Source organism: Corylus avellana, chromosome ca1 (assembly GCF_901000735.1).
Source record: "Corylus avellana chromosome ca1, CavTom2PMs-1.0".
NCBI classification, from domain to species: Eukaryota; Viridiplantae; Streptophyta; class Magnoliopsida; order Fagales; family Betulaceae; genus Corylus; species Corylus avellana.
This window is the reverse complement of record NC_081541.1, coordinates 11779633-11794385: the sequence shown is the minus strand read 5'-3', so window position 1 is coordinate 11794385 and position 14753 is coordinate 11779633. Positions and strand designations below refer to the sequence as shown.

General features: G+C 35.0%; 1 protein-coding gene across 2 annotated transcripts; it reads right to left on the bottom strand.

Moving 5' to 3' along the window:
• Positions 1-666: 666 nt before the first annotated feature.
• Positions 667-13907, bottom strand: LOC132184637 (uncharacterized). 2 transcript variants are annotated; one of them, XM_059598348.1, is made up of 12 exons: positions 13571-13907; positions 12745-12847; positions 12180-12266; positions 9114-9160; positions 7626-7683; positions 6977-7090; positions 6650-6772; positions 4753-4855; positions 3947-4014; positions 2615-2829; positions 1316-1529; positions 667-897 (listed from the first exon to the last, which is right to left on the bottom strand). In XM_059598348.1, the coding sequence occupies exons 2-12, from the start codon at positions 12824-12826 to the stop codon at positions 845-847; spliced, it is 1164 nt and encodes a 387-aa protein (XP_059454331.1). In that variant the 5' UTR covers positions 12827-12847; positions 13571-13907; the 3' UTR covers positions 667-844. The 2 variants fall into 2 exon arrangements, with proteins under 2 accessions (XP_059454331.1, XP_059454337.1); XM_059598354.1 differs by lacking the exon at positions 667-897 and having other exon boundaries at positions 1438-1591.
• Positions 13908-14753: the final 846 nt, after the last annotated feature.

The following is a 14753-nucleotide window of genomic DNA, read 5'->3' as shown; positions in this document are numbered from 1 at the left end:
CTTCATTGCATAATTGCGAGTGGCAACATACCAGGTCCCAGCCTGCTCAACATTATTCCTACTTGATATCTCATTGAATTGGAGCACCCAGACCGCACTCCCCACCAAACCTTGATATGCCACAACAAAAAGGACGTATATTCATAGCATTCAACTTGAGAATCCTCCAGATGCTGCCATCATCAATGACATTATACAAATATATAACACCTTTATTTATGTGAGTTTTGCCACTTGAAGAAATATCTTCACAGGGGTTAAGAGAAACTCAATAGTTTATCCTCCGTATTCTGCAGCTTTAACTACCTTACCCGCATTACCAACCCTCCAAACAGGAGAAAACATTTCATTTCAAAACATACCTCGAACGGTTCGGGTAGGTCAACAGTGACGAAAACTCAGCAGGATCTTCAAACCCAGATATCGGCATGTTCTTCCTTTATGAGCTTATTAGTTATGAAACCCCAGAAGATCTAACACCATGTTAAACCATTATCACAAAGAAAACAATAATTTAATACATTGAAGGCAATGCGCTCAGTGCAGCACTCACTCAAGGCTCTAAAACTTTTATTACTACTTTAGTGGATCCCGTAAAATACTGTACCCCCGGGCTCATTTTTCACTGAAACTAAAAAAGACCACATAGATGTATACAATGCAAGAGAACAGAAAATTTCTTTTTCTTCATTTTCATTAATTATAAACATAGGTGTACAGTGCAGAAGGCTGGAATAAACAATTTGACTGATTTGCTTTATCAATTTCAAAATGGGATTCTAATTCCTAACCTCATGTGTCGGGTTAATTACACCTTTGCCTAGCAAAAAACCCACCAGGACTCTTATATAACAGGAACACTTCCATTTGGCTGCTGCATGGTCCCCAGTGGTTTTCCTACAAAACCAAAGACATCACCCATACGTAAGACTTATTTCCCAGCTTCATAGTACTTTACACCATAAATAATACGGAAAAAGAAAACAGGGGGGAAATATAGTAGATGCTATTGAATGAGCTGTGTATGATACTTATCAGTACTGTTGTTACTGTAGAAGGGACACAACATTTTGAGATATTGAACATAATAAGGCCTATAAATTGTGGTAAAAGCAGTGATTGCCAAAATGAACTCATTCACAAACACTTGCCCTCACTCTACTCGCTTTTAAGCTTAGCTTATAGTTAGGCTTAGCAACCAAGTTCCCCCTCACCACGTAATTTGTTAGCTTAGCTCATGCTCCTAGAATTACCAGCTAATCCAGAAACGATTCATTCATAAATGCAACAGTAGTAAAACATAGCAGTGCACTACCTGTGTTGCCTGCAAAAGAATAAGACTTTGAAACATATTTGCTTCTCGTCAATCCAACAGAAGCAGCCTCAGGCCTCAGAGCATTATCAACAGGAAACTGATTTGAGAAGTTACTGGCTGAGAGTAACCCTCCAGTTTTACCCAAGCATACTTCTGAACTTTGTGCAAGAATTTGATCAGGACTTCGCACAGAAGACATGGTGTATGTATGTCTCTGCTTTTCAAGGAATAATGAAATCTTTAAGTCAGTTGTTCTCCATACTTAATTCATGCAATCTGCAGCATGTTCAAGAGGTTTACTGATAAAATAAACATATGGCATGCACTACATCATAACTTTATGTGGCCATATTGCATACATAAGAGGTTCAACTGACCATGTAGCATAGATTCATCCAGATGAACAAAATATTTGCATGGAATATTAGCTTACAAGGTATTCATGGATTTCTTCTTACACTTCTGGATCTCTTTTCGTTCTAATTACTAATATCAAATCCAGAGCATCAATTAGTTAGTTATTTTATTGAACGAATTCTTGTATTATGACAAAAACATGACTAAAGTTGGTAAGATCATCAAAGACAATGATTATGCTATTTAACAATGAGTAGGTACTACGTGAATCTAGTTTATAATCCAACCTACACTTTTTTCACTTTATGAATGCTTACAAAGGAAAAAAGAGTACAAAAGGAATTTTCATAGAATGGCTATAGATTCCAAGTTTACTTGAAATTTGACACCCTCAAAGTGTTAAGCACATACAAATCTAGAAATCAAAAGGTAAATGGCATGCGAATTCTACAAGTATCTCACTCCCATTGTTCCCTTCACAATTTTGTCTTCTGTACCCTTTTTAACAAAAACCCATATAAAAAACTGCTACCATAAAAAACTGAAAGAAAAAAAAAAACAAATCATTTTATGGAAGTTCAGAAGAAGTTAAGGCAAAAATATTTATCAAAACAAGTGCACTTCTATTCAGGTCTTAGATATTTGGAAGCAACATTAATACTAGGAAGATCATTAAAATTTCAACCTCATACAGAAGTTCATTTCACATCCTTTCTTGCTTTTCAATATAAAAGTAAGCAAGATATTGGGACTTGTACAGATGTAAGTTTCAACAACTAAAAATAGCGATAACTTGAGGATGCATGAAGACTTGAGATTTCAAATGATCTCTTTCATATATTTCCGTAAGATAAATAAAAGAAGAATCCACATAACAACTCTCTGCAACAGACCCAGGTGGATGCAATCAGCCTTGAAAAGTAGGAAAGAACAGGGGCAAACCTTCCTGTTGAGCATCTCATCCATTGGTTCAACCGAAGTGTCCCTTGGAGATGAAGACTGTAATGGAATCATGTTCTCTTGTGATATTTTTGAACTCACCATGTCATTGCAAAGTTCCTTAGTTGATGCCTCACGGTAAAGATGAGCAAGTGTTGATCGGTGACGATTATTTCTTTGTGAGTAGTATATTTTCGTAGCAAGAGGAACTGGAATATCTGATTGGATTACATCACAATAATCATTGTCAAATACTGTGAATCCAGAAAGCACTCCAAAGTCAAGATTTGAGAGAGAAAAAAAGAGAAAAGTTCAGGACAACTTTCCAAAACTATTACACAGAATGTTTATGACCACTTCAACCAAAAGATAATATTTGACAATTTTTGCTACAAGATATTGCAACCTATATTTTCAACCTGCTCCAGTGCAAAAAACCAAGCAGACTATAATACAGAAAATTAAAAAAATAAATAAATAACCCTTTAGTTGGCAGGCACCATTGATGGATTTGCCCACACTTTTTATAGCCAATCATACAATCATTAGAAATTACACCTTCTGAATTTGTCCCTTTCGGACAATTCGTGCCTGCACATAAGCATGAGAAACATGTCTACGCATGAATGTACCATACATTCAACATCAACATTAAGAATCCAGAGAACCCAAAGGAATACCATAGACAAGTCACCAATATCCAACTGAAGATATGTATGAATATGGCTTGATAACCATAATAACGCATTATTACGTCAATAAAGCAAAAAAAATATATATATATATATATATATATATATATTGAAATTAAGGTTGAAGTAAAAATGGTAAAAAATTTCAGAAAGGATCAATTAAAATTACCGCATTTATTCAACAGTAGCTGCTGTCTTCATAGCAATTATCAAATAAGCAATACACAATATCCAAAGCAGCAATGCATCATTGTATATATAGTCATTATTAGGAAAGTCACAAGGACAAAGATAAATAAAGAGAGCAAATTTTAGTATTTCTCTTTTTCCATATCTCTCCCATCAAAGATAGAATAAGCATCAGATGAAAAAACTAGGTGAGAGATGAGTATCCCAACTGAAACTAGAAGCTATTAAATTACATTAGGCAATAATAATGCTAGACACTATTAGAATTTCCAAAAGATATTGGTTTCATGCCTTCAAGGTTGATGATTCTCAATCAGGTAAGACATCTGTTCTTTTCACTGTTTATCCATTAACTAAATGCTACTATAAAATATTCTGCTTAAGGAATTCTAAGGAAACAGAATAACTTCAAGAGATACAAATTCAGCCATACAGGGAAATAAACCCAAATTACTTGTGATTTTTGCAACACCAGATGCCGTTTCTAGATCATCTAACAGAAGTTGATGCCCAGCTGCTATCCTGCAAGAAAAATAAAGAAAATGCATTATATATTCAGGACCAGCAATAAAATTTCAGAAGGGTCCTCAGAAGTAGCATAAATGAAGAATTTGATTACGGTTTTTTTAATTGGTAAGTTACAAATGCACCCAGCGGATCTTGAATCCATGATTTAGTCCTCCACCCTGTTCTTACAGGAGGAAGAGGTGTCATTTGGCATACAGCTCATTGACAAGAATGAAGGTCCAGTGTGATAATTACACCCAACATTGCAAACCAAGTCATTTATAAAGGAAGAAACTGAATCCTTCTCTTCACAAGAGGCTAAAGTAGGCCATTTTGGGGGGATGAAAAAGAATTAGTCACCTAAAGTCAGATGCCTAAGCACTCCATTATTCTGCCACATTCTTCTATTCTAAATGATTCTCCCCTTCGGCACTATATCCAACATTGAAGTAGCATGGGCTTGTAATTGGACTGCATCGTTCAAGAAATGTTTTAGAAATCCAAGCTTAAACTCTGTGCAAGTTCTTTAAGCTTGGATTTCTAAAACATTTCTTGAACATAAGAGTACAACAAGTATATGGCTGGGTATGAGATCAGCAGCAATGTATAAAGAGTAGAAGACTCAACGACACACATAAGTAGTCCAATGCACTATATGTTAAAGATTCAGAAAGAACTTTTTTGGGTACTGGAAAATATTCAGATAATCATTTACTCAAAGTGAAGTAGCATTATAGAACAAAGAAGGCATACAATTTAGAACGTTTTGTTGGAGGCAGCATTACACAAGCTGGGTGGTCCATATTTCCAGTACAAACTCCTGAAACATCCATCATAGATGCCACATCTACACAGGCTGAATTTCGTAAAGAAAATAGGTAAGTAATGAAGCAAGCTAGAACCAGACAGTAAAGAATATAATTTTGTTGCAAATAGAACTTGCATACAAAAAGCAAAAAGTGATTGCATTCAACAAATTTACAACATATATTCAGATACATCACTAAGCAAAAAAGAATGCAAAGAAAAAGGAATGCAACTTGACTCAAAACGTTCTTCCAACTATATGGATTTGCTACATGTTTATAATGAATAGACAAGAAACTATGTTCACGGGTATCACTACAGATTTTTATTTAAATTAAAAACAAAAGGATATTTGACTCTTATTTGAGACAGCCTTTTCTATGAAAAGCCACACAGACACACTAAGATTTTCAGTTCTCTCGACAAATACAGGACACATCTTTTTAAGCATCATAAGTGGCAGTAAGATCAAGTTCTAAAACTAGAGCAGAGTTATGTTTCACCACCATGTTACTCTACCAATGACAGTTTTAACCAAATATACATGCATGGAGGAAAGAAAAAAGAAAAGAATAAGAGGGGGGCCCTTTATTACAATGTTTCAATCAAAGAAGCTAGTAGACATCATAACCCACATTCAAAGCCCGATTGTTCACAGCAGAAATTTAGATATGGAAGCTGTCAACTGGAATCAACTAAAGTGAATGCAAGCAAGATATGAGATAGTAACAGAAAAGATTAAGATCAAGCAACCACTACCCTGGGTAAAGTAGCATATCTGATAAGCCATCAAAGAGATATATATTATAACAACAATAAACTTGTTCAACAAAGTGATTTTATATATCAGCCAAGACAACTGCTAGAAAAGAAAACTGCTACAAGAGAAACAAAAATCTCAACCATACTATATGCATAATACAGAATCCAAGGCCACATGCCTATACCATGTCTCATTAAGCCAATTTTTATAAACTGTTTATACAAAAAGCTACAAAAATTTCTCCTAAGATCTCTCTCATAATAGCTGCTTTCTTAATCTGAAAAGTTCTATTGTAGTTCCTAAATCTTTTGTTTTAATCATTAAACAAGATCTTTTTTTTTATTGGTAAATTACACGCACCTGGTGGGACATGAACACATGACCTCACCATCCACCTTGCTGCAAAGGGAGGAAGTGCCATTTGAGCTAAAGCTCATTAAAATAGTTAGCTCCATAATCAATCTCCTAATCCAACTACTAGCTATGGTTTATGAAATATCCCTGATTCTATCCTAGGGCGTGATTTTTTCTAAACCTTTTGACACTAGTTCCACTGTAGCAAGTCCAAAAGATTGAGAAATAGAACCCTTTAATCTTATTTGTTTGCAGTAACCATGAGTTGATCACTAGGGTGATTCTTTTGTCAATAGATGTTCATATTACTCATCATCTCTGATAAAAGAGAACCAAAAGGGGGAAAAAAAGAGAGACTAGAATAAATACAAATAAAGGAAAACTCCCAAGAATAATTGCTTTAAATGACATGGAAAAAGATATATCTATTTACTGATATAAATTATGTTTTGATGTTCCATTGTCCAAGCATTGATGTGTTTACGACTAAATTGGCTATAGTAACAATATATTGGTTTATTCAAATTCTTCTCATTTTCTTCTCTCTCTCTCTCTCTCTCTCTCTCTCTCTCTCTCTTTTTCTTTTGGAGTGTAACTTCAGCTTTTAACTTTTTTAATTACTTACTATTATGATCATATTGAAATGTCTTCCCAGGATTGCTCAGCCTAACATTTGTTTGCTAGAACTCTAATATGAAGAATGCAAATAAGAGCAAATGAAGTTACGTTTTGCGTCCAGGGCGAAGGAAGCTATTCCAATTTGACTGTCCAATTGGGATTCTGACGCAGCAGCAACATCAGCATCTATGGGTTGAGACTTTTCTTGCTCCCCAACTGGAGTAGTTTGGTCTAAGAGAGGTCAAGAACTATAAAAAGTCATCCAAATCTTGTTTCCAAAACACAATATATGTACTAACTTGATCCAGATATTAGGACCTTCTTCAGTTCAGGCAAAACAATGTTCAAAAATAATTATCATAACAGGGCAATTGTCTGAAAGACTGAGAAGCTGAACATTTAAACTTGCTCATGATTTTTCTTTTAAAAGGATACTAGCATAAGCAGTTAGTAACTTCTTCCTCTCCTTCCTTGGGGGTTTCCTGCTCCCCGTACTGCCATTAACCTCCAAAATATTTTCTTCTGCAGAATTTAGTGACCTACAGAGTCCTGAAAAGAAAATAAGGAAAAAAACAAAAAACAAAAAAAGGCCCACTTCAGAGAAGCGCCAAAACAACATCCTCGAATTATAGATAGGATCCAAAATATTAACATTTGGCAACCAATTAACAAACACTACATGTAAGTCAATAAATGATAACTAGGTTCTCAAATGGAAACTGGGTGCTTAGTTAGGTATGATATATTGGGGCCATGCACACAACTCGTCTCATGCTGATCATATATGATGGAGCCCTCACTATTACAATGACAATCGGCATTTAGTCAACTAAATTACCAACCAATAAATAGTCATTTGTGCCAACGTCCCTTTCCCCTTTTGTAAAACTTAAATTCTCAACTTTTTTTTTTGAGGTGCATGGATGTGAGTTGACCGATTATGAAGCATATGAAACCAGACTAACACTTATTATTAAAACCAAGGGAAATTATTGACAAAAAAGGATGGGGAAAAGAAGGGTCAATTGGGGGGTGGGGGTGGGGATGGAGGCGGGAGGGAGAGAGAGAGAGAGAGCCTCCAAACCTGCATGAGCTGCATATTGACTGGCCTTGATAGGCTTCTTGCAAGCATTGCAACATACCTTCACATTTATATTAAACAATCAGAAAATGAAGTGAATAAAAGATTATGTGAAAAGCAGATCTGCCTTGTAAGTAAACAGAGACAGAATCTTAATCATATAAATCAATGAGCTGATGTAACCAGCAGGTCCAAATTCAAAATGCACTAGACAAGCTACTTTCTTTGGGGGTGAAATATTATTCCTAAATTCAGGTAAGAATCTGTATCATAAAGGCATCCTTGGTATAAAGCAAAGACAAAACATATTATGCTCTGGAGAAGCTACTTTGCCTATGTGACACCAATAGAAAGAAGCAACAACATAGAGAGATTACTAATTCTATTATAACAATTACATTTAAACAATAAGAATGTTTTACAAGATAACAAGCTGGTTTGGTAATACCTTTTAGAGGGTGCTTTTTGCCTTTTGGTTGTGATGTGACACAAAAAGTGAAAGTAGTTTTAAGTATTTTGTTAGTGTTTTATATATTTAATTGTCTGTCAATGCTTATGCTTTTTTGCTAAAAAACATTAGCAAATGAGCCCAACATCATTCTATTATTATTATTTATTTTTATTTTTTTCAAAATCTGCTAGAAGCAAGGCAAAGAGTTGCTGCTTGTCACATAAACTACATACATAAAGTCACGAGGCTTTAAAAAAGCATCTTATTTGGCTCCAAAAAGGGAAAAAAAAAAAATGTCACAGCCCAGGGATGAACTAGTTACATCCACGTGATACTCAAAAAGGACAAATCACAAGTCATGCTACACATGCCCGTGTCCTTCATTGTGAATCTGTGATGAGGCACCACAATACATAGACACAGTTGTGCTATTTTGCTTCTTATCGCAAATCTACGTCCTATATTATAGCAGCGGCGAGAGAACAATAATTTATCTTTTTTTTTTTTTTTTGATAAGTAATAATTTATCTTCTACTTATCATCAGATTAAAAAAAAAAGAATAATATAAATAGAAGAAGCAGAAGAAGAAACAAAAAAAAAAACAAAAACTTCTATGATAGTTTTCAAGTTCCTATTTATCTTCATTGCTTTAATGCACAAACAAAGTCCTCCAGATGCCAACCAACAACTCAGGACAATAGACCCTAATATAATATAATCCAGATGATACTATCTTCTAACAATCCCAGTTTAGAAGCTTACTGAATCACGACCACACATAGCAGTAAATACCCATCTTGGAGTCGAAATTAAGCAAAATTCCAATTTTTCCAAACATCAACCTAAACCAACTAGGGGGAAGACAAGGCTAATGGGTAAAAAAAAACACTTGTATAGCATTCTAGGCAAAAAATTTAAAAAGGCAAAGAACTATGAAGCATAAACAAAAAAGAGCTCTACAAGACCAGCTTCTCTACCATAATTTCAAGAAGTAATAAAATGTTGGCATAAAATAAGTCATATTGACGTCGAACCTTACCAATTGCAAAGGTTCTGTCATAGGCTTCAAACCAAAGACATGCATATCTGCAAAGGGAAATAATCAAACACTTACTTATCAAAAAAATAAAAAATAAAATAATCAAACACTTAAAAGGAAGTGAACACCAACAAAAAATAAAATAAATGGAAAGCAAAAATAAATCTTACACTCTTAACACTAGAATTGAAGGAGCTCTGCAAGACTCTTAGATCTCCCATTATGTGAGTACAGCATAATTGCACCTTGTCCACAAGGTCTAATCTTTAACTAAAGAAACATAACATTATGCGAATAAATGTTGCTTATAAACTCACTTCCCAGCTTTATGTGTAATGGAAGCTACTTCATGTAAGGAAAGACATCAAAATTTTTAGTGATGTCATAATTCCCCAATCTGCCACTTAATTTTTTTATATATGTAATCGAGATATCATTATAAGCGTAAGGTGCTCCCACGTACACAGGAAGTATACAAAATAAACCACCTAGCTAGTAGAAGTAAAAATAACAAGAAAATCATAATAACCAATCACTAAATGAGAAACAAAAGCAGCTGTCCAAAGATACAGGGTTTTGAAAAATACAAATTTATTCTCCTTCAAAGTCCTCTCAATGTCCTAAAAACTGTTGTCATTCCTTTAATTTAACTCAATGAGCATAGCTTCTTTTATATTTTCCCTATCAACAAAAGTTCAACAACAAAATTTGACGGCAGAAACCCTTTTTCTGGTCTATTTATTTGTTTTTCTTTTAGTAAAACGAAAGGTTTACTCATCTTTGGAATACCTAGATTTCTTTTGGGAAATTACATCACAACCCTCTCATGATTTCAAGCTTTTTGACATTGAGACCCTAGTTTTCAATTTGATGAAATCAAGACCCAATATTTGTAAATCAAGACCTCTGTTACTATTTTTCGTCAAATAGATAACATAAACAATATGAAACTACAATTATATCTCGGTAAAAAATATTCCAAAAAAAAAACAAAAAGCATAAAACAAAAGAAAAAAACAAGTTGGGGCTAGGTTGTCACCCAGCCACACGGTCATGGCTTGGCTGGGACATGCCCAGCCACAGCCAGATGGTTGGGTGCCCAGCAACAGTAATGGCTGGGCTAGGGGATAGCACCCAGCCCCAACCACTTATATGTATATATATTCAGGCCATGATTATATTTTCACATTGTTTTTGTTATCTATTTGATGGAAAAAAACTAACGGAGGTCTCAATTTACAAATTTTTAAAGCACAAGTCTTGATTTCACCAAATTGGAAACCAAGGTCTCAATGTCAAAAGGCACGGAAGTAAGAGGGGGTTGTGACATAATTTACCATTTCATTTTTTTAGGTTGTTATACAGGAGAATGTGCACGAAAGCAACATAGGCACATTGAATCTGGTTAGAAGGAATTGATAGGTCACTTTGAACACATTTTTTTTTATAAGTAATCGATAATTATCATTAAAAGCATAAAGACACCACTAAGTGCACAGGAAGTATACAAGAAGAAGAACCTAGCCAGAATGAGCAAAAAGGACAAGGAAATCACTTTACCTAAATGATAAAGGAGAAACATAAGCAGTTGTCCAATGAAAAAAAAGCTTAGAAGAAAAAAGACTTGATCTCCTCCAAAGTCCTCTCAGAGCCTGTTTGGGATTGCATTAGGAAAGGTAAAAAGTACTTTTTAATATCTAGAAAGTTGTGCCAAACAAAAAGCCTGTTTGGGATTGCGTTTGAGAGGCCTAAAAGTGCGTTTAACACTCAAAAAGTTCGTTTGAAGAAAAAAGTACTCGTTTGGTAAAAAAATTAAAAGCGCTTTTAAGGGTCTAAAAAGCCTAAAAATGGTCAAAACCCACTTTTGGCAAAAGCTTTAAAATGAAGTTTTTGCCCAAAAGCACTTATTGACTTAAAAACTCTATTTCTCAAATGTAATCCCAAACATACTCAAAAAGCTGGCATGTTTGATAAAAATTTCCAAAAGTACTTCTTTGACTTTTTTTATTCTAAAAATGGACAAAGTGCTTTTGAGAAAAATTTAAAATTGCAGCTTTTTCTAAAAAGCTCTTTTTAACTTTAAAAGCTCTACTTCCCATCACAATCCCAAACATGCTCTCAATTTCCTCAAAACTTTTGTCATTTCTTTCCCTCATATAGCCATATAGACATGATATATTGCTCAGGCAACATCTTCAAAGCATTGACTCATATTTGTAAGTTGCGTGGACACTTGTAAAAGAGAAAACAGCTCAGGTAGACACATGTCAATCACCAACACTTCAACAGATGCTAGTAGAACACTCCCTATACAATGTTGCCAAAGGCACACTGACCACAAGGCAAAAGGATCGTGCCAATATAGCAGCTTCATATACTTCAGGAAACCAAAAGTTACTAAGGCACTCACCTTTGTAACCTAATTGGTCAAAAAGAAAGAGATGAGAAGCAATAAAGGCAAGCACCTCATTAACAGGTTTTATATATATATATATATATATATTCTTTATTTTATACATTTCTGGTAGCTTTTGCAAGGCACTTTCACCTGCCTTTAGCTATCAGTCACTCCCTGCTTCTTGTGTGTACCGATGTTGACTCTAGATGGTAGTTTCATGATTTTCTGAAGGACTACTTATCCAGTACTCTTGATAAAAATAAGAAACGAAAAATAAACATATCAACCCTTTTTGTTTCTTAATTAAAAAGAATCCACATATAGGATCTATTATTTTGGGAAATGTGTCACCATCGATGGTGACACATCACTTGGGAGCCAACTTTTGGGGATAAAATTTTGTAAATATAGCATTTCTCTTTTTGAGTAGTAAAGTTTCCATATTGAAAATTCTCTTCTTTTTTTTCTTTTTTTTTTTTTCTTTTTTAACATGAAAATGCAGCTAGCAACATCAATGAGAATTAAAAGATATATGCCACAACTCCACACTACAATCACCTCTTTGTATTAAACACACTATGGTAAATGACTTTCTCATAAATGGAAAACAATCATTAGATTGAAGGACACATAAATAATGCTGTATTCAAGAAAATCGAAAAAACTACCTTCTTCGTCAAGCAAATTTGCTTCATCTGCATCACGTAGTTCTCTACAGATGTATTGAGCAGCTAATTTCTGGTGCCCAACATCCTCTGCCAAAGGAGATAGGAGGAAAATGGTGATAACATACACACATTTAGAGAACTTTACTTTGCAAATAAAGCATAACAATTTAAATCAGTTGCATGATGCAAAGCTAAGTCTTGGTCACTGCAAGCCATCCTCTCGCTAAGTGGTAGGTGTAACTCAAGTTTAATCTGGTCTAGTTGAAAAGAAGTTAGGTAATTTGACAATGTTGGAAGCATTCATCTATTCCGGAATTTTCGCATATAAAATCTTAATAACAAGTATTTTCATTTCGTATTTCCCAACAACTAGGAATATACGCATCTGTCCACAAATGAGGAGAGAGAAGCAGAGAGGATAAGAAAGGGAGAGTCGTGTCAAAATTTATATACACATAAATTCACATGTTTACTATTATAGCTTCAAAATACAACCTTGCACATGGTCCTAAGCAGTGAGACAATAGAAAGACTGAATAACTATGAAACCTTACAGTAGTTGTACCTGCCATTGTTTGCGAGAAGCTCCCAGCTGCAAGAAGCCTTGCCATGACTGCCATTCTCCCACTTCCAATAGAGCATACCATTGAGAAAAGTAATTTGAATATCTGTACACTAAAACTACCAAATCAGCGTAGAACAACTTTCTTTTTTTCTTTTTTAGTTTGATTAGTGAGTTTGGAGGGGAGGGCAAAGATCCAAACTGGTGACCTCCACTTCATATGATACGGTCCCAACCGATTATGCTACCCTTAGGATTAGTAGGGGCCAATACTACATCCTGAACATTGACAGTATCCTAATTCCAATTGCATACCCACATAATAATTGTAAATCAACCCCTTATAACAAAACAATAAACTATCACTCACACTATCACACACGCACGCACAAGCACAGGTTTAGACGGAGAAATTCGGAACGCTCGAGCTTTAAAGTGGACTTAGTATCAGGTCCTTTACAAGAATGCATTTCACAAATGCATTACACAAGCTGGCTCTGACAGCCGTTGAATAAAACTTTACATTATAAGATCGAAACACATTTCACAAATGCACGGATAATCAACCAATCGCAATCCAAAACACCAGCATTGGCGGTATAATCCGTATAAAATAAAATTTTCAGGCCCATGCAATATTGGAACGAAAAACCACTATACCGCCCAAAATAAAATCTGAACATTTTATCAAGTAACAGAAGCAACACACGCATAGAATCCAAATCGTACTCAAAGAATCACATTATATGTAAAGAAAAATGCACCTCACATAATTAATCGGAATTTTAAAAAAAAAAAAAAAAAAACAAATTAAACCGAAGAACATCACCTCAATCCGTGCACAATTTTCTCCACGAAAACACCGATAAAGAACCCCCCAAATTCTGTGAAGAAACGTGAAGATTCCGAGAGTTGAATCAAGGTGCAAAACGACGTTGATCTCCGCCTGGTGTGCGTAGAACTGGAGCTGAATGGGGAGCGAGGAACCGTAACAAAGGTGGGAGCGGAACCCTAGGTCTCACAGAGAGAGAATTTGCTTTTGGTTTTTTCTGCGAAAGCTGTGTTCTCTGCGGTCTCTCACTCTCCTCCGGGGGGAGAAGAGGAAGAGGTGGGAAAGCTATCAAAACGAGAAGAGGGAAGATTTTGTGAATTTGTGCAACACTGTTCACGAACTACAGAACAATATTTTAGATATGTGGTTGATTTCGATTATTATATTCTTCAAGGGAACCGTCGTCGTTTTGCCTACCCAACGTCCATGACATTGACTTTTGTTTTTTAAGGCAAAATATAAGTAATTAATTTTGTCATGTGATTGTGACTCATGTCAATATTTTTTATTTTATTAAAAAAATTAGAATCGCTAAAAAAAATTAAAAAAAAAAACCAAGAGGGCCACACCCCTCTACCACCGTAGCCGTAGGAGGAGCAACCACTCCTAAGGCAGAGATGGCTCAAAGGGGCACTTGTTAACAGGGGCAGAACTTGCATGAGTTTGGGGGCAAAATTACAAAATAAAAAAAAATAAAAAAAAAATTAGAAAGTAAAATTCTAATTTTAAAGGTATTTTAAAAAAATTTTGTGAAAAACGCACCATGTAGTTTCGCCACTGCTGTTGTAGCCACCCATCAACATACGGGTGGCAATGCAATAGTTACATGGCAACATTGATTACATGGCATTAACCCTGAAAATGCCACGTAAGCAATTTTATACGATTTTAGACAAAATAAGAGAAATGAGGAAAAAAAAAAAATTAAGGAAATAAAAGTTAAATTTTGGGTTAAATACATTTTTTCTCGCATGAACTACCACTCATCTATATGTTATCGCCATGAACGGACACATATCACACTCTAAAGAGTTTAATAGTTCAAAGTGTCCGTTCAAGTTAGAATAGCTAATGCTTCTTTATTGCTAGCGTCGGGCAAAAGATCTATTTATGTCACGCCCTCTATGACCTTGTCTTATGTCCACAATGGACTTGATTTTGCTGCTAATATATTATACAT